We start from the raw sequence: 27,671 nt of genomic DNA, 5'->3' as shown, positions 1-27,671 counted from the left end.
GTGGGTTAGATATGTTTGCTGCCTTGTGTTATTTGTAAAAATAATAAAGTTGGGATACAAATAATAAATAAAAACAGGTAGTCCTCGACTTATGACCACAATTAAGCCCACAATTACTGTTGTTAAGTGAGACATTTGTTAAGTGAGTGTTTCCCCATTTTATAATTTTGCTTGCCGCAGTGAATCACTGCAGTTGATAAGTTAGTAACCTGGTTGTTAAGTGAATCTGGCTTCCCCATTGACTTTGCTTGTTGGAAGGTCGCAAACAGGGATCACATGACCCCAGGACACAGCAACAGTCATAAGTATGAACCAATTACCATCTGAATTTTAATCACGTGATCATGGGAACGCTGGAAAAGTCGTAACTGTGAAAAATGGTCTTAAGTCAAATTTTTCAGTGTCATTGTCACTTTGAATGGTCACTAAAAAACTGTTGTAAGTTGAGGTCTACCCATACTGTAAATAACACCAAACTATCTCTCTTATGGCTGATTAAGGCTGATTAATTAGCCCTTGTTCAAGAACCACAATCAAACAACAAACAACGTGTATGAACCTCTCATAATTTACAAAGCTAGTGTGCTAGAGAAAGCACACTCACTTTTTCTGCAGTTTTGGTATTTCTTGTGTGGGCACACACAACACACCCTGATTTTGCAGGTGTGTGAAAAAAATATACCCAGGGAGAAGCTTTACTACTTGCAAGCTTTTTATCTTAGCCTCTTGGAAGTGCATCTAATTTCAGAATCTCAATGTTGAACTTCCAGCGTGTCTCGACTTAGACCTGTAGTATATTTTAGAAGTAAGACCACAGTAATTCCTTCTTTGATAAGGAACTTAACATTGATCTATCTCTTTATCACATGCCCCCAGGGTCTCTCTTTTGTGCTCTCATGGCTTGCCTTCTTCACATCAAGTGCAAGCTAATTTAATTGCTTTAAATTCTGGTTGACTTTTAGCCATTCATGTTGTCTTACTATAAGTTACTGTGACTTCCCATGGGAATCCCACAAGGCTCTTACTTCAGAACATCAGATTTTAAAGCATGGAGGAGGAACAATCCCTTTTTTAGTACTATAGATAGGGACAATCCCCAGATTACAAACAAGAGCTGTAGCACAATCTGTCCTTAAGTCAAGTTTGCCAGTTAGTCAGAACAGGTAGCTATGTTTCTGATATAATCTGTTAGTAAATGTTTGTCTTAATACGTTCAGGTAATCCTAGACTTACAATCACAACTGGGACCAAAATTTCTGTTGCTCAACGAGGCAGTTAAGTGAGTCCCGGCCAATTTTTTGATTTTTCCATGGTTATTAATCAAATCAATGCATTTGTTAAGTCTGTCAGGGTTCCAAATAGCATCCAAAAGTATATCAGAGTCCAAGGCAAAGCATTCCTCAAAAGTTCCAATTTATTAAGAGAGCCACTCTTCCCTTCCCTTCTGCCTCTCCTTCCCTCCCTCCCCTCCTTCCCAGAAGATTTACCTGTGTTTTCTGTTTCCCAAGAGCAGTCTTTGCATTTGTTTCTGCTAAATTGTAACCTGTTATTTCCAGCCCATTTTTAATACGTTGGGATTGTTTTGAATTTTATTTAGATTTGCTAAAGTATTATCTATTTTATCCAATTCTGGGTTACTTGCAAGCGCGATAAATATTCATTTTCTCTCCTCATTCAGTTCATTAATATAAATGTAGAAGAGCCCAAGGTCTACAGCTGAACCTTTTGCCATCCCACTAACTCCCTCCCTCCAATTTAATGAGGAGTCACAGATGAACATTTCTTTGGATATGGTTTTAAGCCAGCTGTGTATCCACTTAGTTGTCATGCCATTCAACACATGCTTAACAAGCTTGCTAGCGATAAGAGCATTTTGTCAAATGCCTTTGTTGAAATCAAGAGATATTATAACAATAGCTTGTTGTAGATTTGTTCAGGAGGTTACTAAAGGCTGTTGGGTTGGTCTGGAAATGCCGTTCTTAACAAAAACCATGCTAATTTCTAGTTGCTTTCAAGGTGCTTAAAGCGTATTTGTTTTATGATCTGCCCCATAAACTTTGCAGGAATGAATGTCACGTTGACTGGTCTGTTATTTCACAGTTCCTCCCACCCACGGGTTGTTGGGGTTTTTATGGTTTTAGTGAAAATAAGAAGCAAATTTTTCATTCTCTAGTTGTTCATCCTTCATCATTTCATCCAGGATTAAGAAATAATGCATAAAGGTTCAGTCAGAGGATCATCTAGGACAGGGGTGTCGAACTCAAGGCCCACAGGCCGGATCCCTACGGGGCTGCCTTGGAAACAGCAAAGGACCAGCCCATGGTGCGCCAATCAGAGAAAATGAAGCTTGGGAGGGCTGCATGCACCCCCCCTCCCAAACTCTGTTTTCGCTGACAGAGGGTTGCAGGAGGCCATTGCAGCCAGAAACCAAGTTCGTGAGGGTTGTACGTGGCCCTCCCTGAGTTCCATTTTGGCTGGCAGATAGTTGCAGGAGGTCATCGCAGCTGAAAACGGAGCATGGGAGCCCGTTTTTGCTGGCAGAGAGCTCAGGCCACCACAGGCGCCCCCGACAGGAGTGACATCCAACTGGCCATGCCCACCCAGCCTCCAAGGTCCAACACAACCCTGATGCGGCCCTCAATGAAATTGAGTTTGACACCCCTGATCTAGGAGATGGTGACTGATTCAACAGGTGTTTCCCGGCCATGTTTCTATCAGTCACTGGGTTCAGTCCTACCCCTTTAATTTGTGTGCTTCACAATTGCCCTTTCGGAGAAGAAGAAGCCAAAAATTGGCATTGAATTTTGGTTCTGCCTTTTCTTTATCAGCTCTAAGTGGTACCTATTTATCTACTTGCATTTCAATGCTTTTGACTTATGGGCAGTCCTCAGTTTAAATATCCAGAGTTACGATGGCACTGAAAAAAAAGTGATCTACAATCGTTCCTTGCATTTGCGACCCTTGTACAGGTAGTCCTCAAGTTATGACCACAATCGAGCCCAAAATTTATGTTGCTAAGTAAAACATTGGTTAAGTAGTTTGTCCCGCTTTACAACTCTTCTTGCCACATTTGTCAAGTGAATCACTGCAGCCCAGTAACTCGTTTGTTACTACCTGTAGATCCTCTCAACCATGTGATCATGATTTGGGCATTCTTCAGTTAGTAACATGCTTGTTAGGGGAATCTGGTTTTCCCATTGACGTTACTCATCAGAAGGTTGCAAAAGGGGAGCACAAATATGAAGCAGTTGTCAAGCATCCAAATGTAAATCACGTGACCATGGGGTCGCAAGTGTGAAAAAACGGTCATAAGTCACTTTTTTCACTGCTGTTGCAATTTTGAATGGTCACTAAATGAACCGTTGTAAGTCGAGGACTGCCTGTAGCTCCTCTCAACCATACAATCACGATTTGGGCATTTGGCAACCAGCATGTGTTTGATGGTTACAGCATCTCTGGGTCATGTGATCTCCTGTTTGTAACCTTCCCAGGTGGCTTCCAACAAGCAAAATCAATGGGGGAAGCTGGATTGGCTTAACAACTGGGGGGGGGGGGATAATAAAGTCAGACATAGCTTATTTAATGACCACATTGCTTAGCAAAGGCAATTCCAGTCCCAAGTGTGGTGGTTAGTCAAGGACTACCCAGATGCTTCTTTATAGGAATTCTCACCCACCTTATGCCCCTTTTGCTATTAGGGCTTTCTGACCTGGAATCTTGCTTATACTTGCTTTCTGATGATTAATGCACACTTAATGGCTAGATTAATGGCCTGCATTATTTTGTTTGTTGTACCTTCCATAAAAGTGCATCCATCATTTTTTTTAAAAAAATCAAACTTGTAGCTCTAATGGTTGCCAGGAAATCCATGTAAAAGTGTTCTCATTATTAGGAATCCTGCTGAATTGACTTCCTTGTGACTAATGATGCACAGCATAGCTTGCTCCTTCCTTCCTTCCTTCCTTCCTTCCTTCCTTCCTTCCTTCCTTCCTTCCTTCCTTCCTTCCTTCCTTCTTTCCTTCCCCACTAGTCTTTCCAGAGCCTTCTTATCCACCTCTTCCCAAATCGACTCTCTTGGACTGATGCAAAAGAGGTGAACAGTTATGGGTTTGCTAAGGAATTTATTCTCTAACCTTCATAGCAACGCTTCTCAATCTTGGTGTTGTGGTCCGCTGGTGGCCTGTGGAGCTGGCTGCAGTGAGGAGGTTGGGGAGGAACATGGGCCAGTCCTGAAGTCTGGGGAAGACTCGGACGAGGGCTCTGTGTCGGAGGCAGAGAGGGGGCCAGGGCCATCTGGTTATGATGTGCTGCCTCTGGAGCCTGACATCAGTGAGGCAGAAGAACAGTGTGAGCCTGTTCCCAGTGTGCGCATGCGCAGAGCTGCCAGAAGGCAAGAACAATTAAGGAAAAAGAGGCAACTCAGTCTTGGTGATTATTGGTCCCTCCCATAGGGCATAAAAGAGGAGCAAATGGACGTGAGCCTTCGGTTCAAGCACTGAGAAGTTCTGTTTGATTCTGTTACGTTTGGCCTTGCAAAACTAATTGGCAATTGGCAATTGGGTCTCTGGAAGTGTTTCAAGGGAGATAAAGGTGGGTGCTTATCAACCTTAACCTGAAAGACTGTGGGGTTCACAATTTGGGAGTCCTCCTGGACCCACAGCTGACTTTTGAACACTACTTGTCGGCTGTGACCAGGGGGGCATTTGCCCAGGTTCGCCTGGTGCACCAGTTGCGTCCCTACCTGAACCGGGAGGCCCCCACAACAGTCACTCGTGCCCTTGTGACCTCCAGACTGGATTACTGCAACGTGCTCTACATGGGGCAGCCCTTGAAGAGTATTCGGAGACTTCAGCTTGTCCAGAATGCAGTCACGCGAGCGATCGTGGGTGTACCTTGGTTCACCCACGTAACACCTATCCTCCGCGAGCTGCACTGGCTGCCTATTGGTCTCCGGATACGCTTCAAGGCGCTAGTCGTCACTTATAAAGCCCTTCATGTTATTGGACCTGGGTACTTGAGAGACCGCCTGCTGCCAATTACCTCCACTAGACCGATTAGATCCCATAGATTAGGCCTCCTCCGAATTCCATCCGCCAGCCAGTGTCGACTGGCGACTACTCGGAGGAGAACCTTCTCTGTGGCTGCTCCGACCCTCTGGAACGAACTCCCTGTGGCGATTCGAACCCTCACCACCCTCCAGGCCTTCCGCAAGGCCCTTAAAACCTGGCTGTTCCGACAGGCCTGGGGCTAAAGAGCTGTTGTCCCCGTCTCGAATGGTATGACTGTTGTATGTTTTAAATTATGCATTGGTATGCTTTGGTTTTTTAAATTTTTTGTCTGTATTCCCCTTCCCTGGTTGAGTTGTGAGCCGCCCTGAGTCCCCTTCGGGGGAAAAGGGTGGCATATAAATGAAATAAACTGAACTGAACTGAACTCGAGCAGACATCTGTCGGACTCTTCAGAGACTGTTTGTGAATCATTACGGGCTGTGAATGACCACAATTCACAGCTGTATAAATAAAAGAGAGTTTTGAGGACAGATCGTGGTTTATGCTCTCTCAGGAAGCCTAGGTCAGAACACTTGGAAACTTGAAGAAGTGTGGACTTCAATATGACTTGCCTAGGGAATTTTGGGAGCTGATGTCCACATATCTTTTAAGTTGACTTGGTTGAGAAAACCGGTCTAGAGCAATTTGAAAATGTTGGGCTGGGGAATTCTAGGAGTTGCTAAGATTGTGCTCTAGAGAGAGATTTGGATGGAGTTAAGAAATATTATATTACCCCACCTGGTTTCTCCTTGTTGTTACTTAAAACGGGGTGTAAAGGCAGCCTTAGAGACAAGGTTATATTGAGCTGCTTTAGCTTTCTATATTAGGTCTATAGGAAGAGTGATGCTGAGTGCTTATTTTTGTGTGTTACATGCTATTGCTATTTTGTCACAAAAATCATTCTGAAGGCTTAAATGTTAAATTAAATATAGAAATACGATCATAATAACCAGTCCCAATCTTATGTGATTCTTAATAGGGACATGATAGCTCAGTGGCTAAGATGCTGAGCTTGTCGATCAGAAAGGTCGGCAGTTCGGTGGTTCGAATACCTAGCACCGCATAACGGAGTGAGCTCCTGTTACTTGTCCCAGCTTCTGCCAACCTAGCAGTTCGAAAGCATGTAAAATTGCAAGTAGAGAAAATAGGAACCACCTCTGAGAGGAAGGTAAAAGCGTTCCATGCGTATTTGGTCATTTAGTCATGCTGGCCACATGACCACAGAGATGTCTTCGGACAGTGCTGGCTCTTTGGCTTTGAAATGGAGATGAACACGGCCCCCTAGAGCTGGAAACGATTAGCACACATGTGGGGAGGGGACCTTTACCTTATGTGATACTCATTCTGTTCTTCCCTGTGATTGAAAGAGCCTAAAGCATGAACTGTACACCAGCTGCAGTCAGAAGGAAAGAATGGGATAGGGTATTATGGATACTGTAGCATGGCACTTTACGAAGAACTGGTCAGGGTTGGTTCCTAGCATGATACAGATTCAGGAGGCTGTGCTGTCTGTTGTTCAGCCTTCTTGCATTATAACTGACGAGAATAGATTCTCAGCACACCATACAAAAAAAATTGATGCCTTAACACAGGTAGGCCACGATGTACAACAGTTAATTTAGTGACTGCTTGAAGTTACAACGGCGCTGGAAAAAGTGACATGACCATGTTTCACACTTGCAGCATCCCCATGGTCATGTGATCAAAATTCAGGCACTTCACAACTGACTCATATTTATGACGTATGCAGTGTCCCGGGGTCTTGTCATCCCCTTTTGAGATCTTCTGACAAGCAAAATCAACGGGGAAGCCAGGTTCCCTTAACAATCAGTTAGCAACTTAACAACTTTGGTGATTCACTTAACAACAGTGTGAAGAAATGTTGTAACATGAGGCGAAACTCACTTAACAAATGTTGCACGTAGCAATAGAAATTTTGGGCTCAGTGGTAGTTGCAAGTCAAAGATTACCAGTACTGTAAAACACAGGGACCAGACGTGGGTCAGCCAAGTAGGTAGTAACTCGGCCTGCCACACCCCTGAACCGGTTCTCTACGGCGCTGCCAACTTGTTTTTTGCTTCTGCGCATTAGTGTGTAGCGTGTATCAAGCATGTATGTGTGTGTGTGTGCATCAAGTTCGTGTGTGCAGCGCATCCCTGAGTGAACCGGCAGTAGCAGCAGCTGGAACCAGGGGTGGGTTCCTGCCAGTTCTAAGCTGTTCTATAGAAGAGGTTCCACAAATCTACAGTGCCATTTAGAACCAGTTCCAGCTCCCTCCCCCCACCCATCCACACATCATCAAGATAAAGAGCGAGAGGAGGAATTCTGTGAGTTGAAGTCCACAAGTCTTAAAGCTGTCAGGTTTGAACACCCCTGGGGTTTTTTTTCTAAAGGGTTAGGGGTGCAAGGGTCTGGTAACTTGACAGCTTTAAGACTTGCGTGCTTCAATGCCAGAGTTCCTGATCCAACATTTTGATTGCTAAGCAAGAGCGTTGTTAAGTGAGTTTCACCACATTTTATAAGTTGGCCATGCCCACCCAGTCACATGGCCGGCAAGCCACTCCCACCCAGTCACATGACCAGCAAGCCACTCCCACCCAGTCACATGACCAGCAAGCCACTCCCACAAAGCAGGCCACACCTACAAAAGAGGTTCTAAAAAAATTTGAAAGTCACCACTGGCCGGAACCCACCCCTGGCAGGGGCCAGTTAGCTGTAGCTAGAAACTAGCTCAGTTACTGGAATTTTGTAGCTCCACCCGATTCATCTCAATAAATCTCGCTAAAGAGAATTCTGTGAAAACCATGCATGGTACAAAAAAAAAATCACTTCTGTTTTAGGTATCTGTCAAAGAGCCGATAGCCCCATCAGGAAAGGCTGGCCCAGAGTAAACATATGGTTTTGAAATAAATGACTTAAATTCTTAATTATAGCTTTCTTCAATTATTTCAGCTTTTTAGGGAAGAAATCTTTTTCATTTGGGGTATCAGCATTCTGTACATGTAATCTAGTTCACATAACAGACAAGCTATGCCTTCTTTAATCATTGTTTATTGGATAAGCCACAAAGGTTGGGTTTGCAGAGCATCAGAGAGAGAGAAAGGGTTTTTTTTTTAGATGAAGTGATTGTCTATTGAGGTTCTGCAAGAGCAGGGGTCTCCAACCTTGGCAACTTGTGGACTTCAACTCCTAGAGTTCCTCAGCCACTTTTGCAGGTGATAAGTCACTTTTTCCAAGGCCATCATGCCCTTGAACCATCATTAAATGAACAGTTGTAATTTGAGGACTACCTGAAGTTGGAAAAAGTCCTTGCCAGACTTCTGAGCCTTTGCTATCATACATTAAACTACCATATTTTTCGGACTATAAGATGCACCAGTGTATAAGACGCACCAAGATTTCGAAGAGGTAAGTAAGAAAAAAAAGTTTTGGTCTTCCCCAGCCCCCAGGAGCACTCTGCAGGTTTCAGCAGGGCTGGGGGAAGGCAAAAACGCCCCTGTTGGGCAGAAAAAGACCACTTTTTGCAAAAACTGGCATTTTTGCCTTCCCCCAACCCTGCTGAAGCCTGCAGAGTATTCCTGGGGGCTGGGGGAAGGCAAAAACGGCCCATTTTTCACAGAAATGGGATGCTGGGACAGGGCTTTGGGAGGCCAAAAATGGCTGTATTCACTAGACACACCAATATTTCCACACACTTTTAGGGAGGAGGGAGTGCATCTTATAGTCTGAAAATACGGTAGCTCTCCTCCTACAAAGTCCTCATTTGGAGGTAATTTGCAATTTTAATAAACAGGAATGCCCACTCAGAAGGCAATGTTAAACTGTTTAAGGGTTCTGCATAGAATATATTCAAGCGTAAACACACAAGAAATAAAATGTTACAAAACCGGACTATTTTCCCCTGCATTAACCCAGTTTTCAAAGACATCTTGACAAGGTGACCTCAAGTAGGCACCAAGACAAGATTTATCTTAACTAATAAGATTTATAGGCAGTGGGGTTTTTTTGTCTCCAAAAAGGGGTCACAATGTAGTTTTACCACCATTATAGAAAAGAAATAACAATCTTCAAAGCAGTTACTTAGAAACCAACATAAAAAGGCTTGGAGAGAAAAACAGGACTGTGAAAAGCTTCATACAATAAATCTCTTGGCTGGGTTCACCAAAATTTCCTGAAAGAACCTGGCCAAAATTTCCCGAGCTGATCGAATCCCTGAAAAAGAATCTGACTGGTATAAAATATTTAATCATCTCGCTCTCCGTGGTAGCTCAAAAGAAAAATTTGTTTTTGCATCTGTCTGATATTGAATCTGGTACAAAAGGGAATACAGATCCATGCACAAAGGGCTGCTTTCAACAAAGTGAGCAGGATCAGAATGAAAACTAAATTTTATTTACTTGATATTATCTATACACTTTTCCCAGTTGCAATGTATGGCTGTGAAAGTTGGACCATAAGAAAAGCTGAGCATCAAAGAATGGAGGCCTTTGAACTCTGGTGCTGGAGGAGACTCCTGCGAGTTTCTTGGACTGCAAGGCGATCAAACGGGTCAGTCCTAGAGGAGACTGCTCTTTAGAAGGCTAGATCCTGAAGATGAAACTCAAATACAAAGTCTAAATGAGGAAAACAGCTCCAAAATAATTGAATGAGCTGAAATATTCTCAAGGTTCAAATAGTCTGTGAACCAACAAAGATGAAGAAGCTTCTTGGATGAGAAGCGAAACCTCTTCAAAGAAAAACCAGAAGGTCCAGTTGCCTCTTGAAAAAGCACCTTTAGGACAATGTGAACCAATGGTTCTCTGTGGACATGGTTGGGTCAAAAATGAAATGAAAAATACAGCTTCAGGCCACAAGTGGAACCAGAACTTCCATCGCTAAGCAATAAATGAGTTAAATGAGTCGTCATGAGACTGCACCCGATGTTATAACCTTTTTGCCATGGTCATTAAGTGAATCCAGCTTTGCTGGTTGAAAGCAGGCTAAGAATGTTACAAAGGGTGATTATGTGACTCTGGGCCAATGCAACAGTTATAAATATGGGCTAGTCATCACATTATCTCTTTGCCGCAACCGTCTGATAAGTCGTTGTTTTCAGCAATGTCATAACTTCCAATGGTCTCTAAATGAATGGATGTAAGTCGAAGAGGACCTGCAACTGGCAAATAACATACTTTGGCTTAAGGGGAAAGAGTTGCATGAAAATCCAGAGCAAGATAAGCTACTTATGCTCTGGAGCCTTGTACAAGGGGTTGAATTTTTGTTAGTAAATTCAATTTTTCACAGTAGTTAATCCCACACTTGACCCTGAAACCTTAATAATTCCTTCCCCCCCACCCCACCCCTGCAAATTCTATTCAGACAGTGTTGCCTAGATAGTATTTCTCCTTATTTATATGACCGTCTGTGAAACTCTTGCTTTGCAAGAGGATTTTTTTTTCACCTTCAGAAATAACCTCTTCTGAAATCCCTAAAGCAAACACTGTTTGATTTTATTTTCTTGCCCGCATTAATTACTCTGAGCCTGACCAGATGTTGGGCTTTGGAAAAAAGAGAGAGAGAAGGCCCAAACTAGAGCTTAAACAATTTGGCCCTCTTTCCTTCTCCATCCCTTCACACCATGAGGCAGCTTTCTATGCCAGATCTGACAATTACTGAATACATCTCCCAGAATTCCCTTGAAAGTCACCTGGAGAATTCTGGGTATTTTAAATTTTAAAGTTAATACATCTAGGGGACACCAAGTAAGGGAAGAAAACACAGATGGTCCTCAATTTACGAGCCCCAATTTCTGTTGCTAAGCAAAACAGTTAGGTGAGTTTTGCTCCATAAGCCAAGATGGCTCAGTGGTTAGAGTGCAGTACTGCAGGCTACTTCAGCTGACTTTTTGCTGCAGTTTGGCAGATCAAATCTCACCAGGCTCAAGGTTGGCTCAGCCTTCCATCCTTCCGAGGTGGGTAAAATGAGACCCCAGATTGTTGGGGGCAAGAGGCTGACTCTGTAAACTGCTTAGAGAAGGCTGTAAAAGCACTGTGAAGCGGTGTATAAGTCTATTGCTATTTGCAACCTTTCATGCCACAGTTATTAAGTGAATCATTACAATTGTTAAGTTAGAAACACGGTTGAATCTGGCTTCCCCGTTGACTTTGCTTGTTAGAAGTTCGGAAAAAGTGATCGCGTGACCCTAGGACACTGCAACCGGCATAAACACGAGCCAATTGCCAAGGTCCAAATTTTGATCCCATGAGCACAGGCATGCTGCAATGGTCATAAGTATGAAAGGCAATGATAAGTGCCTTTTTTTCCAGTGCCTTTGCAACTTTGAATTGTCACTAAATGAATAGTTGTACATTGTAGATCAATGAGTAAAAGAGTACATTCATAAGTTTGTGTTCAATTTATGTTTTACTGATAAAGAAAGCGAGACTAATATAGGTCTATTTCAAACTATTTAGGTCTCATCAGCTAGCCATACCCTTCTGGGATTTGAACCCAGGCTACTTGCATATTAGGTAGATATATTAACCTCTAAGCCACGGGTTCTCCCCACTTTGTTGGCTACACCAGGGGAAAGATTAAGTGTTTTTTGTCTGGTCTACCCAATTATGGAATGGTGCATACTGCTTTCTTTTTCGCCTTTCAGCCCCAACCAGGAGCCTTCACAGGCAGTCGCTTTTCCAACAAAACTATTTTTGTGTCGAGTTTATGTTTCACCGACAAAGAAATAAAGGGAGACTAGTATAGATCTCTTTCCAGCTATTTAGCTCTCATCAGCTAACCATAGCCTCTGGGATTCGAACCCAGGCTCCTTGCATATTAGGTAGATGTATTCACCTCTAAGCCATTCATAACATGGCTTCAAACGATTAAAAAGGCACCGATACCATGTTAATCTGCATGAGAGAAGAAAGGTTGCGGATGATAGGAAAAATAAATGCTTAATCCCAGCTTTTACATCCTGCTTTTGGGGGGCAGCCATCAGCCATTTTTTCTTGAATTACTTATAAATAAATCAACTGTGGCAGAAGAAAAGCATCTGGACAAAGCTTTAAGCTTAGCTATTGTAAATCGGTGGTAAGAGGAGCTCAGGAAGTCCTACTTTTGCCCCAGGACAGAAGTCAATGCACGTATAAATTTGATAAACACTACAAACTACTACTTTAGTAAGACCCAAGTAGATTTGTAACTTTATCTGTGAATGGTGCATAATTGACTCTGCTCCCTGTGTCAGCTTTTTTATATCCGACATTGATGGATTGACTTTCTGGTAAAGGAAATAAACACCGAAGGAATCATAGAAGATGGGATGAAGCTTCGGCTCTCAGTGAAGGAGAGCCCTCGGATTCTTTTGCATTAAGCCCCCCTCCGAGAATATTGCATCCAGTTTTGCTCACCACAGTGTAAAAAAGATGTTGAGACTCTAGAAAAGAGTTCAGAGAAGATCAAATAAGATGATTAGGGGACTGGAGGCTAAGCATATGAAGAACGGTTCCATGAATTGGGTATGCCTACTTTAATGAAAAAAAGGACCAGGGGTGTGATGATAGGAGGGTTCCAATATCTAAGGGGCTGCCACAAAGAAGTGGGAGTCAACCTATTCTCCAAAGCACCTGAAGACAAAACAGGAAGCAGTGGATGAAAACCAAGCAAGGAGAGAAGCAATCTAGAACTAAGGAGAAATTTCCTGACATTGAGAACAATCAGTGGAATGGTTTGCCTTCAGAAGATATGGGTGCTCTAACAATGGAGGTTTTCAAGAAGAAACTGGACAGCCATTTATCTGAAATGGTATAAGATTTCCAGCATGATCAGGGGGTTGGACTAGAAGACCTCCTAGGACCCTTCCAATCCTGCTATTCTGTTGTGTTTTTTTCAAGTGCCCTTGTAACCTGGAATGGTTGTAAGTCAAGAACTACCTGTAAAGCCATTAAAAGGTAAAGGTTCCCCTCGCACATATGTGCTAGTTGTTCCCAACTCTAGGAGGCAGTGCTCATCTCCGTTTCAAAGCCAAAGAGCCAGCACTGTCTGAAGACATTTCTGTGATCATGTGGCTGGCATGACTAAATGCCAAAAGCGCACAGAACGTTGTTCCCTTCCCACCAAAGGTGTTTGCCTATTTTTCTACTTGCATTTTTTATGTGCTTTCGAGCTGCTAGGTTGGCAGAAGCTGGGACTAGTAACGGGAGCTCGTTCCATTACACAGCGGTAGGGATTCGAACCGCCGAACTGCCGACTTTCTGATTGACAAGCAAGTGAGCTACTGTAGGAGTCTCATCCCTGCTAGCAAAATGCTTCTTGTTGTGAGTGTTGATGATGTAGTTTTGCTGGACAGGAAGGCAGAAGCTTCTTCCAGAAATCCTAATATATTGCTGCCTAACCTTACTGATGTTTATTTTTCCTGCCCTTCAGAGGTCTGGATATGGTTGGTGTCAGCAGCTAAGAAGGATCAGTACTTGGGTGGCGAAGCACCTGGAAAGTTGGGGGTGGAAACACCACTCTGGAAGAAAGCTGTAAACTCTGTTTACATAACGCTGTCCAGAAAACTGCATGGATGCAATCACCAAGAATCAACTTCTATTTAACAACGTCTTTACCTTGTGTGGCCTTTTGGACTAAACTACCTAAGGTTTTAGCATGCTGCTAAAAACACAGGGGGAAACACACGTACAACCACATTGAGCCTCTTGTAGCAAAATTACTTTATTGAACATAAAAGCATTAAATGGTTGAGAAGTAATGAGAACCCAAAGAAGGAGGGCATTAAGGAGAAACCTGACTTGGTCTGAACCACAAGCAAACGTAGCTTGATGAGTAATGTCCATGCATTGGAAGGAGACCAGGGAGAGAAAGGGCATCTTTCTTCCAAATTTTTCAACCATATTGGCGGCAGTGGTGGTATTCAGCCAGTTCGGACCAGGTAGTGGCGATCTGGGTTCCACCACAAAACCGCGGAGTACAAAATCGCGCTCGACGAAAGCGCGCATTTGACGTCATCACAGCGCGACAAAAACATCGCGCTGTGATCGAAAAATGTAAAAATAAAGCGAAAACCTTACCCTAACCCTCCCAAACCTAACCCTTAACCTAACCCTAAATCTAACCCTAAACCTAACCGTTAATGTAACGCTAAACCTAACGCTAACCCTTAACCTAACGCTAAACGTAACCCTAACGCTCTAACCCTAACCCTAACCCTTACCCTTAACCTAACCCTTACCTTTATGTGAATCGGCTTGCTTTAATTTTAATTTTATTTCAATTTTTAATTTTTTTTGTCGCGCTGTGATGACGTCACATGCGCGGTTTCGTCGCGCGCGATTTTGTCCTCCGCGGTTTTCATGGGTCACGGCGATCTGTGGGTGGATGCACCCACCCATCCTGGCACTATGCCGTCATATTTAGCCACGTTTTCTAAGCCACATGCATGTGTGCAAGTTGCATGCATGAGCAAAGCACATGCATGAAAGGCCGCACGCATGTGCGGAAGGCGGTGCACAAGCCAAGCGACCATGCACGCGCACTCACATTTTCGATGCGCGGCAAACCGGTGGTAAAATTATGTGTAACCCACCTCTGGTCTGTGGAAACCTGATTTATTATTTATCCATTGACTTACTGACGCCTTCCTTGGAAGAAGTGGACTGAGACTGGAATCTCAAGCTTTTGAGAGCAGGAAAATCCTTCGTTTTGCATCATTTTATTTTTTTTAAAAAGGTGGGGAGGGAAGGCTTGGCCACTAATTCTCCTCTAATCTCATAAGGATGCATATTTTTCCTCCTCCCTTTCCCTGCCAGCTGGGCCCAGGCCTGTGAAGGGAAGACAGAAACATTCGCTTCCTCTAACAGTGTCAGTGACCTCCTAAGTAACTGTCTTTCCAGGAAATCCAGTTTGCTGATTACTTGGAAATATTTTTCCCACCCACAATTTTTGGAGAACTGCTTGTGCCAAAAAACAGAATGGACTCATGAAAGTTTTTATGCATTCATGCATACATACATACGTACCTCCCTCTGTGTCTCCAAGGGGTCTATTTATCTTCCTTTAGAAAGCATGCGCTAGTTTTGGCAGAAGTTTGCAGTAGCCGAATAGTAACCAGGTCAAAATCCTTATGCATTTTGTTGTTGTTAGTTGCAAAGTTGTGTCTGACCCATCGTGACCCCATGGACAACGTTCCTCCAGGCCTTCCTGTCCTCTACCATCCTCCAGAGTCCGTTGAAGCTCATGACTGCTGCTTCAGTGACTCTATCCAGCCACCTCATTCTCTGTCATCTCCTTCTTCTTTTGCCCTCCATCGTTCCCAGCATGAGGCTCTTCTCCAGGGAGTCCTTCCTTCTCATTTCATGGCCAAAGTATTTGAGTTTCATCTTCAGGTTCTGGCCTTCTAGAGAGCAGTCAGGGTTATACACCTATAGAATTTATCTTGATTCAAGGTGATGTAAGCCAACAGGTAAAGCTTTGTGTAGACAGGGAGAAAGTGTTTGGGATGGGGAAATTTCCTAAGCTAGATAAATGGGTCTCATTGAAATTTGACAAGGCTACTCTCTCCCTGAACTGCCAGTATCTTAGTTTGGTCTCCCGAATTTGTCAGTCTGTTGAAGGCCAGAGAACAACTGCACCCTTCGTCCACGTTGATTCTGATCCATCTAGAACAGGGCTGTCTAAAATTTGAGGCTTGTGGACTTCTACTCCCAGAATTCCTCAGCCAGCATACTGAGTATTTCTGGGAGTTGAAGTCCATAGGTCTTAAAATTGCTAAGTTTGAAGAGTCCTAATCTAGAAAGAGGGGACCTGCCACTGTAATGTGCTGAAGATGCGCCTTTTCTTTGAAGTCAACCTTGAAACTTCAGCTGAGGCAGAACCAGGGGTGAAATTCAGCCAGTTCTGACCGTTTCTGAAGAACCGATAGCAGAAATTTTGAATAGTTTGGAGAACTGGAAAATACCACCTCTGGCTGGCCCCAGAGTGGGGAGGGAATGGGGATTTTGCAGTATCCTTCCCATGGAGTGAGGAGGGAATGGGGATTTTGCAGTAAGCTTTCCTTGGAGCGGGGAGGAAATTGGGATTTTGCAGTATCCTTCCCATGGAGTGGGGAGAGAATGGGGATTTTGCAGTATCCTTCCCCTGCCACGCCCACCAAGCCACGCCCACAAAACCACTGTTGTAAAACAAATTGGGCAGAACTGAAACACTGTCAGTTCATGGAACCAGCTCCTATGAAATCACTCATACCAGTTGGAATTGAATTTTTAAGGCTAACAAAAGACCAAAATGGCTTAGAACCAGGTATTGTGAAGAATTACTTGAAGCCCAATAAGCCAATCTGTGTTTTAATACCAGCTGAAAATTGGGTGCTTGCTGGTTTCCATGTTGCCCAATCTGTTGACAGTGGGAAGGAAAGCTCCTGTTAGGAATATAACCTAACGGTTGGGTTGGCAATATATAAATCATGTAACAATGCTATGTCTGTTTCTTTAAATCATACTGTAAAATGTGATTGATTGCTGTTTCCTCAATCGGCCATAAGAGGGAGCCAGAATGACTGTTACTCTCTGTTTGTTAGATGCTGGTCTGGTCTGATCTGAGTGTTTTGGAAGCTGGCTGTTAGAAAGTGCCGTGAGCTATTGTAAGTTTTGCAACTGCTAGCAAATTTTGAGTACCAGACTGTTTGTATGATTATGGACTATGTTATTTAGATTATCCCTTAACTGAAATACATTGATGACTGACTGTCTTATCCATGTATGACTTGGACTGTTTGATGGACTCTGATACTGCTATTTCCACAAAAGTAAAAGCCTATTTAAACTGCAGTGTCTCTGTATGCTGGTTTGTGTGTTCTCCAACACAACTCTTCTCTAAATGCACTCGCTCTCCCAACAGGGAGCTTACTTAACAGCTCCTTCAGCAGTTGTTCTTATTTTGTGCTTTCCCTTCCCAATGAGAGTTTATCCAGTCTGCAACATTTAAACTCTAGCTGTTTTCAGCTGAGCATGGAGCATATTAAAATATTGTCGGAATCTGGATTGATTTGCAGCTCTTTTATGATTGAGATTATTTTATTCTCCTCTTGGGTGATTTGTATTCTGTAACCCAACTGGGAAAGGCTTGAGTTCTAGAAATATAGTTAAGAAATGGATTAACTAAAAGCATTCTTACTGAGAGAGAATGAGAGGAATCTAAACTCCGGGGCTTAGTTTAAATTTGATTCTTTCACTATGGAGCAGAAAAGAACTACATATACCTATGGTTTTCATCCTAAAAAGGTAAAGGTAAAGGTTCCCCCACATATATGTGCTAGTTGTTTCCGGCTCTAGGGGCGGTGCTCAACTCCAGTTCTAAGCTGAAGAGCCAGCGCTGTCCGGAGACGTTTCCATGGTCATTTGGTCAGCATGACTAAACGCCGAAGGCACATGTAAATGCTGTTATCTTCCCACCAAAGGTCGTCTCTGTTTTTCTACTTGCATTTTTACATGCTTTCGAACTGCTAGGTTGGCAGAAGCTGGGACAAGTAACAGGAGCTCACTCTGTTACATGATGCTAGGGATTCGAACCACTGAACTGCTGACCTTCTGATCCATAAGCTCAGTGTCTTAGTGTCTTAGCCACTGAGCCACCACGTCCCTTACGCTGCGTCCCTTCTCATCCTAGAGACCTATTAATCTTTATTAGTTGTTAGGACAATCGGAAACCACCACATCCAGAGGTTTAATTTTGAAGGACTGTTGCAAAAAGGGATGAATGGTGGAGACAGATGTGTATGAGTTTCCAAGGAGCATATGATTGGCTGTTGAGATAAGTAGGTTGCTCTGATTATAGGATGGTTTGATTCAGTGGTATGTTGCAGGCGGTACACCCCGGTACGGGCGTACCAGTGCCTGCTCGGAGCATCAGGTACCGTTCGGGTATGGTGCTCCAGAGGGCCCACCCGAACTCCTTATCTGTATTTGAGCTCTTTGGCACTTACACGCACAGAGCACATGGCGCCTGCGTGATGCTCTGCCGAGCACCTGGACCTTTGCGGAGGCTTGCAGAAGCATCACTGTATCGCTTGCAATGGGATCCAAATCATGAGGTTCTCTTTAGGTATTATCTCAGTATCAAACCTGATACTGATTTTAATTATTCTGCCTTGAATAATTGTTTCGAAATAGAGGCAGTCTTTGACTTATGACCACAATTGGGACCCAAATTCTCATGGCTAAGTAAGGTAGTTATTAAGCGAGTCAGGTCTGATCTTATCTTTTTTGCTACCATAGTAGGAATGCTGAAGTTATTATACTATATGTACATATCAGTTGTCAAGTGTCCAAAGTTGGATCATGCCACTTTGGGGAGGATCAGTTGTAAGCCCATTTTTTCACTGCTGTTATAACTTTGAACGTTTGCTAAAGGGAGGGTTGTGAGAATTGCCTATATTCTGAGTTTTGTTTTTAGTTCATACCAGCATACTTAGCAGATCCAAAATAATAACAATAAATAGTCAAGGCAGTAGGAAGTGAATCGGTGTGTTGTTCTCATATACTCTTAATTTTATTTTGTCGAATGTTTTCAACCTACAGAGAAGTCTCAGAGATTTAGTAGGAAAACAGTTGAATAAGATAGGATTCCAATTTTATTGGAAGCATTTTATTTTTGTAGCCTACAATCTACAGCTAGCTAGTTAATGTACGGAGAGCAGAAGATATTTCTTACACCCACTTGTTAAATGCTAATTTGTGAATTTAAATTCATTTCATCCAGAATTCAACAGCAAGACAGCATCATTGTTTCTCTGGGTTTGTGTGTGCATATTTGGATTCCTTCTGTCCCTCTGCCCATCAATTAACTCTATCCTTGAACACAGCAATGCCCAGATGCTGTCCGAAAAAAATCAGATACCCGCTAAGTGCCAGTTACCTCTTTCTTTTGCAGATGATGAAATTTGCTTGGGATAACTACAAGCAGTTCGCTCTGGGGAAAAACGAACTGAGACCTCTCACGAGAAACGGACACATCGGGAACATGTTTGGTGAGTTGAACTTTAATGTTGCTGAAATCAACCCAGTGCCTGGTCTAGTTCCTAAATGCTTAGCAACAGGCAGTCAGACTAGGATACATATTTTGAAGTGTGACTAAGTGCATGGTGGACTCATACTCCCCTCCTTCATAACAGCTATATAAATATAAGACAACTGGCAAAGCAGCTAGTTTTACCAAGTCACAACACAACTTGGTTCTACGGACCATCGGTTGGTCCTTTGAATAGCTTTGAAACTGCCCCCCTCAACCCAATGTACTTTAGCTGAATGGTACAATCACAATCTCAGTCTTCAAGGCTTCTGGGGTGGCAGAAGAAAATCTAAAAACTGGCTCAAAACTGGCCTAGGTCATTGGAAGGAACGTAAACTATATATGACAGGAGGAGAATAAGAATGCAGTGGTACCCTCAACTGCTTTGAAACTCATCGAATTTGATACTCAACGCATTTTGATGAGAAGATTTTGTCCTGGTACTCATTGTTTGTTTAGTATTCAACGCACCAGCTAGAACTTGTCAGCGTTGGCTGCTTGTGACTTACTACATTATTCCTTATGGGGGAAAACTGTTTGGTGTTCATCATTTTTGGTACTCATCGCATCTCCTGGAACCAATTATGATGAGTATCGAGGTACCACTATAGATGAAAACTATAGCAGAAAGATGGGAGATGTGTCAATGAAGATTCTCAGTCATCATTGAGTCAAGGCAACTGGCTGCCTTTTCTTCTTCGTTTGAAACATTTTGTTGCTTGGCCAAGTAACTTCTTCACTGTGAGCAAGTTGGTTAGGGGGACCCCATATAGATCCTCCAGGGAGGTTAGATGAGAAATAAAACCTCCCTGGAGGACATATATAAGAAATTCCTACTAGAATCCTTACTTCCTCTTCTGCCATTTCAATAGTTTAAAGTACTGGGAATCTTAGGGAGCTGAAGGCTAGTTTGGGCACTTGAGGTTAGGTAGCAAAGAGATTGCATCTCAGTCGTTTCATTTATACCTTGATAGGCTGCTGCTCATCCCACCTCTAAAATTTCAGATAATAAAACCCGCATCAAATGAGAGGCAGCGAGTTAATAAAAAAAAATCAAATGGCACAGCCGTACTTGACTCTAAACAGTTTTGAATGAAATAGATTAAGTGCAGCTCTTACAGTCAGGTTTCTAACCAGTCTGCACCAGGAGATGAGCTAGAATAGATGAGGTTCAGAGATTGGAATCAGTGGGTGGTATTACTCCCCCCACCCACCCACCCCAACTACTAAGCCCCCAGCCCCATTACATAAAGCTTCCCAAGCCCTCTCAATTCAGATGCAATTTGCCTGATTTAAAAGCGACTATTGACGGGGAAATTTAAGCCCAAAGCTGCTTTTGTCCAGAACTAGCTGCTGTTATGGAAAGCGGGCGGTGACTTTTGCGAAATACCGACTACGTGGATCGATATGCAAAGCTTTGCACTCTCTCTCGGTGCCGGTTGGTTTGCGTAATTTCCCCTTAGCAGGCTGCCGTGTTTTGGATAACTCAAATTCTTAACCCTGCTTAGAGCTAGCAAGCTTCCTCCCTCGATAAGCCTCGCTTCTGTTCCTTCGTCAGCGTAGCTTCTTGCCAGTTTTTAATTTAAACATTCAGTATTATGCCTGATCTAAACAGGCAAGACTGAAAACATCGCAGTTGTGCCAATCTGGACACAGTTATTTAAGCAGGGTTTTGGACCGATGCCGTATGGCAAAACCTGATGATTGCTAACAGCATCGCTGGGCCGCCATATGTAGCTGGATCCCTGCCTGTTACGTCTAATTAAAGCTGGATAGACAGTCTTGTAAGTTTATCAGCTGATATGACAATTGGTTGCCTTGAAGCTGAGTTGTTCTTATGAAACCTGTAGCATCTCTCTGAGTAAACCCACCAGAAAATTATTGGGCCAGCTGCAGGCCTGTTGTGACTCTTTTGTGACAGGCAGGAAACAACAAAGCAATTGGTATTTGTGTGTGTGATGATAGCGATGCATCTTGTGTTGCCTGAATTGCCATGATGGATAATCAGGTCTTTGGAGATAGCATTGTCTGCAGCTCATTTTCTTAGAGCTTTTGAGGAGCATTTGTTACTGCTGTCTATATGATCTTGTCGATCAGAAAATTCGGCGGTTCAAACCCCTAGTGCTGCGTAACGGACTAAGCTCCTGTTACGTGTCCTAGCTTCTGCCATCCTAGCAGTTTAAAAGCATGTAAAAATGCAAGTAGAAAAATAGGAACCACCTTTGGTGGGAAGGTAACAGCGCTCCCAGCGCCTTCGATGTTTAGTCATGCCAGCCACAGGACCACCGAGACGCCTTCAGACAGCGCTGGCTCTTCGGCTTAGAAATGGAGATGAGCACCGCACCCTAGAGTCGGGAACGACTAGCACATATATGCAAGGGGAACCTTTACCCTTACCTTTTTATGATTTTAATGGGTTCTTTGGAAGACTTGGCTGGCCTTCTTTTTTCTTTTTCTTTTCTTCTTTTCTTAAGATGATCCTGGAGTTTCTTACTTGGAAAAGTCTCTTTCGACCTCTAGGATATGCAGTGTGATGGGTCTTGTGTGTGTGTGTGTGTGTGTGTGTGTGTGTGTGTGTGTGTGTGTGTGAGAGAGAGAGAGAGAGAGAGAGAGAGAGAGAGAGAGAGAGAGAGAGACAGAGACAGAGAGAGACAGAGAGAGACAGAGAGAGACAGAGAGAGAGAGAGAATACAACTGCTTAACATGTAAAAACAGCCCAAGTTCAAATCCCAGTAAGGGTATGGCTAGCTGATGAGAGCTAAATAGCTTGAAATACATCTAACTAGTCTCCCTTTATTTATTTATCAGCACAAATGCAACACACACAGACATGTTTTCGTAGATTTTCATGGGTACAGGTATGCAGATCTTGGCGTATTTGGGTCTTTTCCCATGTAAGATTGAGAGTATCTGGGCAACGTTTCGACAAGGTCCCACTTGCCATCTTCAGGCTGGTGCCTTCGGCTTCATGCTTGTGCAAGCAAAGTGTGATCGGAGCTGCCGTCTTTCTATAAATATTGGTGTGTGTGTGTGGAGTTCTGGCTTTGTTGCTGTAAGCGGGTTGGTTGGCTGTGTTGTTACATCTTGATTAGTTGATGGAGTTGATGTATGCAGATTAGTCGGCTGTTTCATAACATCCTGTGTGACTGAGGTACTAGCTGTGTGCCCATTAGTCTTTTGTGTTGTAACGACCTGGGTAATGGGCTGTGTGATGACATCCTGAGCTCTAGTGTAGTGATATCATGAGTCCTGTGCTGCAACATCCTGGGAGGTTGGCTGTGTTGTAACATCCTGAGCCTTTGCGCTGTAACCTCCTGAGTTCTGTGATGTAATGTCCTGAGCAGATATGTATGTATGTATGTATGTATGTATGTATGTATGTATGTATGTATGTATGTATGTATGTATAGTGTTGCAACCCCTGGTATGCCCAAATATGGGAGGAAGCTTACTGCTTCCATTCTCTGTTCATCGGCTCGTCACAAGAGACCATCCAGACAGAAACCCAATATTTTTACTGTTGCTCTTGTTACATTTGTGTTGTATTTGTGCTGATAAATAACACATCTGCCTAAGATGTAATACAGCACAGGTTCTAATCCCAGTAAGGGTATGGCTAGCTGATGAGAGCTAAATAGCTTGAAATAGATCTATACTAGTCTCCCTTTATTTATTTATCAGCACAAATACAATACACACAGACAGACAGACAGACAGACATATATATATATATATGCATGCTGATGGCCGCATCACAATTTGTATGCAGAAGACATTCATTTCTGTATGGCTTAGTAAATAGAGCCAGGAGCGATGCAATCCCTTTGCAAACATCAGTTAGATGAGATGGTTTAGAAGTCAAATGGGTGTTGTTGTTGTTTTTAACCAATCTTATGCAAATATATTGCAAGGCGTGTTTCAGAATGCCATTTTTAATCCTGAAATCTCTGATAGCCACATCTTGCCACATTCTGACATTGACTCTTTTGAGCTCCTGCATTTCCTGGCATGAGTCCACCCTACCTGCTGAACTGATTGTCTAAGTGCTCTTTTTGCTGTTGACTTCTGATTCCGACATTAGATAAGGTGGGACGAGAAGAAGGTGGGTGGGGCCCACATTTGACAAATAAATAAATGGAACATTCTTTGTGGCTGCTGTTGTCATGGCACAAGTCATGCTCCATCTGATTTCCATACTCACACACTGTTGGTGGTTCTTGTTATATTTGTTTTGGCGATGTTTAAGTTTTGTGTTACCCCTTTTTACTGGAACTTTTTCTATTTTATACTTCCGTTGAAGATTGGGAAGCTTAGATTTGAACATTAATACCACAGGACCAGGGATGGGCTTCAAAGATTTTAGCAGGGGGTTCTCTGCCCAGTTGCTGGGTGGGTGTGGCCATGGTGGGCATGGCCTAGTTAGCCTCCTGCATCACAACGGGGGGGGGGAGGCATTTTTTTTGTCTCCCCAGGCTGGCAATCGGCAAAATTAGCCTGCAATACATATTCTAACCATTAAGCCGCCTTCGGGATTGGGTGGCATATAAATTTTGATAATAAATAAATTTTGATAATAAATGGCTATTAGATGGATGGATACATACATTCATGTTGTATGGGTAGATAGATGATGGAAGGATAGATAGGTGGACAGATGGATGTCAGGGTTCCAAGTAACACCCCCAATGAAAGAAGACTCTGAGGTTTGAGGTTCCTCAAAGTTCCATTTTATTAGAGATGTCGTATTGGCACATTTGGGAAAACCCGAATCTGAAAGTTTCCAGGTTTTCCCCATCTAAGTCAAAGCCCAGCACCCACATGTCTATCACATGTCCCAATCAGGCACCATCCCAACTGGAGATGCCTTTCAGTCACGCCACTCCAGGTGCAGGGCAAGATGTCCTTGACTCTCTGACAAAGGAATGTTATTTTGACTGTATCTACCCCACTCCATATATTTCCCCCGACCAATTTCCCACAGCAGTAAATGTGGCAGGTCTGAAGGCCCAGTGCAAAAGATGGCTTCCAGGCCTGATGGATGGACATCGGTAGATGGATGAATAGATGATGGATGGAGGACCAGATAGATACCTTATTTCAGTTAGTACATTGTGAATGTCTTGAGATAGGTTTGCTGAGCAGACGTTCTCTTCTTCACTGTTGATGTGAACTATTGCTTTTGGACAACTTGATTCTCTTGCTGCAGATGCCTGACCAAATGTTTCCTGGCACACAACCCTTTGTATTTTTTTTTTCAGATTGCTTTTTTCTTGGCACCCAAATTCAGCCTTCAGCACTGGCTCATTAATAGAGCAGAAAGAAGTAATAGTCCCACATCCCATTGTTGGCAGTTAAATTCCTCCCCCTCTCCCCCATCAACAGAAAGCAACTTCCCCTAGAGCATCTTGGAGCCTGTGCAAATTTAGGCACTTGTTTCTTCGAGGAAATCCTACTAAAGGCATCTGCTTCCTTGCCTTCCCCCCAATGCCTTGATCTTCCCATGGTAGCCCATTGGCTACTTTATCCCAGTAGGAAGCAACCAGGGAGATTAAGGAACAGGGCTGCAAGCAATGGGATTAACTAGAGACATCCTTCTTTACCAATAAGCCACCCAGTTGCTTAAAACCACAGTGAGCTTCTAAAAATATCTTTGTTGGTCCTGGACCCCTGTTGAAATCATTATAGATCAGTGATGGCAAACCTTTTCCAAACAGAGTGCCCAAAACGTTCGGGCGTCCAAATGCATGCATGCACGTCCAAATGCATGCACATGCACGTGTTCAAACCCCCAAAATTCAGTGCATGTGCCCCTGCACATGCACTCACATACACATGCCCCCCAGGTATGCACACACATTCCCCATATGTGCCCTGCTCCCTACACATGCGTGGCAGAGACCCGAAGACCAGCTGGCACATGCATGCGCAGCGGAACTGAACTGGGGCAATGGTTCATGTACCATCAGAGAGGGCACTGTGTGCCACCTCTGGCATGTGTGCCATCACGGTTATAGATCCTACAGTCATTTGAAGTTGGCTATTTTATCTGCAGAACCAGTTTGGTGTGGTGGTTAAGGTATCAGGCTAGAAACCAGGAGACTGTGGGTTCTAGTCCTGGGTGACCCTGAGCCAGTCACTCTCTCTCAGCCCTAGGAGGGCAAACCATTTCTGAAAAGCCATAACCAAGGAAACTGCAGGGACTAGTCCAAGTAGTCATCAAAAGTCAAAACTAGCTCCAAGGTACATGCATACAACAAAATATCTGGAAGATGTTGGTTGCTATTCTCACTCTTGGAAATGAGGCGGCTTCTGATGGCCAACATTTGTTGATTGGCCACATCTCTGACTCCCATTATTCTGCACATGAGGGTCCTGGCAGAAGTCCTCACTTTAGTTCCCTCAAGTGTTTCATCAACACATGGCTGTTTTCATAAAAGTATTTATCAGTCTTTCTGAGTCTTGCAAATGTTGTCCATGCTTCTCTTGGACTATTTGAAAAAATTGTTTACAGTAGTCCTCGACTTCCAACAGTTCATTTAGTGACCTCTCAAAGTTACAGTGACACTGAAAAAAGTGACGTGATGTTTTTCACACTTTTTGGGCTTTGGTCACATGATCAAAATTTGGGTGCTCGGCACCCAACTGATTCATATTTATGACGATTGCAGTGTCCCAGGGTCAGGTGATCCCCTTTTACGACTTAAGTCGATGGGGAAGCCAGGTTCACTTAACAATTGTGTTACTAACTTAACAACCGCATTGGTTCACTTAACAAATGTGGCCAGAACAATCATAAAATGGGGCAAAACTCACTTAACAAATGTCTCTGTCAATTCTGAAGCCAGCCTGGCTGAAGCCATCCCTTCCTCCATTCAAAGTTTGTGGCAACTATGAGGCAGGAAAAGATGGCTTTGGTTGGCCTGACAGTTTCATTTAGCAACATGTTCTGACCTAGGCTTCCCCAGAAGCACGAAGCCGAGTTCTCATCCCGATAAACCCCTTGTATTTAATTTACAGTGAATTCCTCTCCAGCAAATTCCTGGCCCACAGTTTTTCAAGACAGTTCACAATTACTGATCTTTATCAGTTGTGGAGAGTGGCCAGGCCAATATCTTTCAGACGCCGCAATACTTGGCAAGAATGCAGGAATGAACTAATTGTCTCCTGCAAGCTCCACTCCCCTTTCACTCCTCTTTTATTCCCTATGGGAGGGGCCATTCACTGTCCACCTGTGGCCTTACGCCCAAGTCGACCCTTGTTCCATAGCTCTTCCCTTTCGTCTGGCAACTCTGCGCATGCGCACACTGGGAATAGGCTCCAGCTGCTCATCTGCCTAACTGATGTCTGACTCTGAAGGCAGCTGATAACTGTCAGACGGCTCTGGCCCCCTCTCTGCCTCCGACACAGAGCCCTCATCAGAGCCTTCCCCAGACTCCAGGACTGGCCCAGGTTCCTCCCCAACCTCCTCACTGTCTGAGTCTGCCACCAGCTCCGCTGGCAGGCCACAAAATCACCAAATGAACGGTTGTGAGTCAAGGAGTACCTGTACTTTATCATTCACTTTCCTGTGAAGTCTGTCCATGTAGTGGACACTTCTTTCTTCCTCTTTTGGTTTTATATCATCACACAACATTGCAGTGTGGAGGGTGTCCCCTCCTCTAAAGCAATGTTGTACTAATTTGCTGTGTTTTGTGGGAGGAGAGCTGTTCTGCGAGCCAGGAGCCTTCTCCATCTGACGTGTTGAGCTCCAATGTGATAGTAAGAATATTTGGCCACCAGCCCATGGGGGGGCTCTGAAAATGCAATTTGAGAGAGAACATAAATGGCAACGACTCCGCGTGGAACCATCAGGGTAAGAGAAAGCTGCTAGACCAGCAAAGAAGCCCCTTGAAAGTACTTGGGTAGATGTTATTGGGTGTTTGGAGAAATAGATTATTTGTTCTTCTGACAATAGATAGGGAGGTTTTTTTTAATGATGAATCCCTTGCGCTGATTTAAAACGTCCTGTCAGACTCCAAAAACCAAGAAAGACATCAATACAATACAATAGCAGAGTTGGAAGGGACCTTGAAGGTCTTCTAGTCCAACCCCCTGCCTAGGCAGGAAACCCTATACCGTTTCAGACAAATGGCTATCCAACATCTTCTTAAAAACTTCCAGTGTTGGGGCATTCACAACTTCTGGAGGCAAGCTGTTCCACTGATTAATTGTTCTAACTGTCAGGAGATTTCTCCTCAGTTCTAAGTTGCTTCTCTCCTTGATTAGTTTCCATCCATTGCTTCTTGTTCTACCCTCAGGTGCCTTGGAAAATAGTTTGACTCCCTCTTCTTTGTGGCAACCCCTGAGATATTGGAACAATGCTATCATGTCTCCCCTAGTCCTTCTTTCTCTTAAACTAGACACACCCAGTTCCTGCAACCATTCTTCATATGTTTTCTATAGCTAACCCTAAGGGTCTGTTTCACTGGTTCCGTATGCCAGTTCTACCTGTCCCTGTGCCAGCTCAAACATTTCCCTTTTTGCCCAGGTAAATTCAGCTTTGAGCTTTTTTGCTGCTCCTTTCCAACAGCTCTCTAA

General features: G+C 43.6%; 1 protein-coding gene across 2 annotated transcripts in view; it reads left to right on the top strand.

Annotated features, from left to right (window-relative positions):
• MAN1C1 (mannosidase alpha class 1C member 1) overlaps window positions 1-27,671 on the top strand; it is a 192,914-nt gene that overhangs the window by 66,115 nt on the left and 99,128 nt on the right. For both annotated transcript variants that reach the window (XM_087727048.1, XM_087727047.1), the window contains exon 2: window positions 18,957-19,053. In XM_087727048.1, the coding sequence (XP_087583174.1) occupies window positions 18,957-19,053 (97 nt within the window). The remainder of the gene's footprint in view (window positions 1-18,956; window positions 19,054-27,671) is intronic.

Source organism: Thamnophis sirtalis, unplaced genomic scaffold (genome assembly GCF_051295495.1).
Source record: "Thamnophis sirtalis isolate CommonGarterSnake01/CBP01778 unplaced genomic scaffold, rThaSir2_p1.2 scaffold_13, whole genome shotgun sequence".
In the NCBI taxonomy this organism is placed as follows: Eukaryota; Metazoa; Chordata; class Lepidosauria; order Squamata; family Natricidae; genus Thamnophis; species Thamnophis sirtalis.
This window is presented reverse-complemented; position numbering and strand designations above follow the sequence as displayed.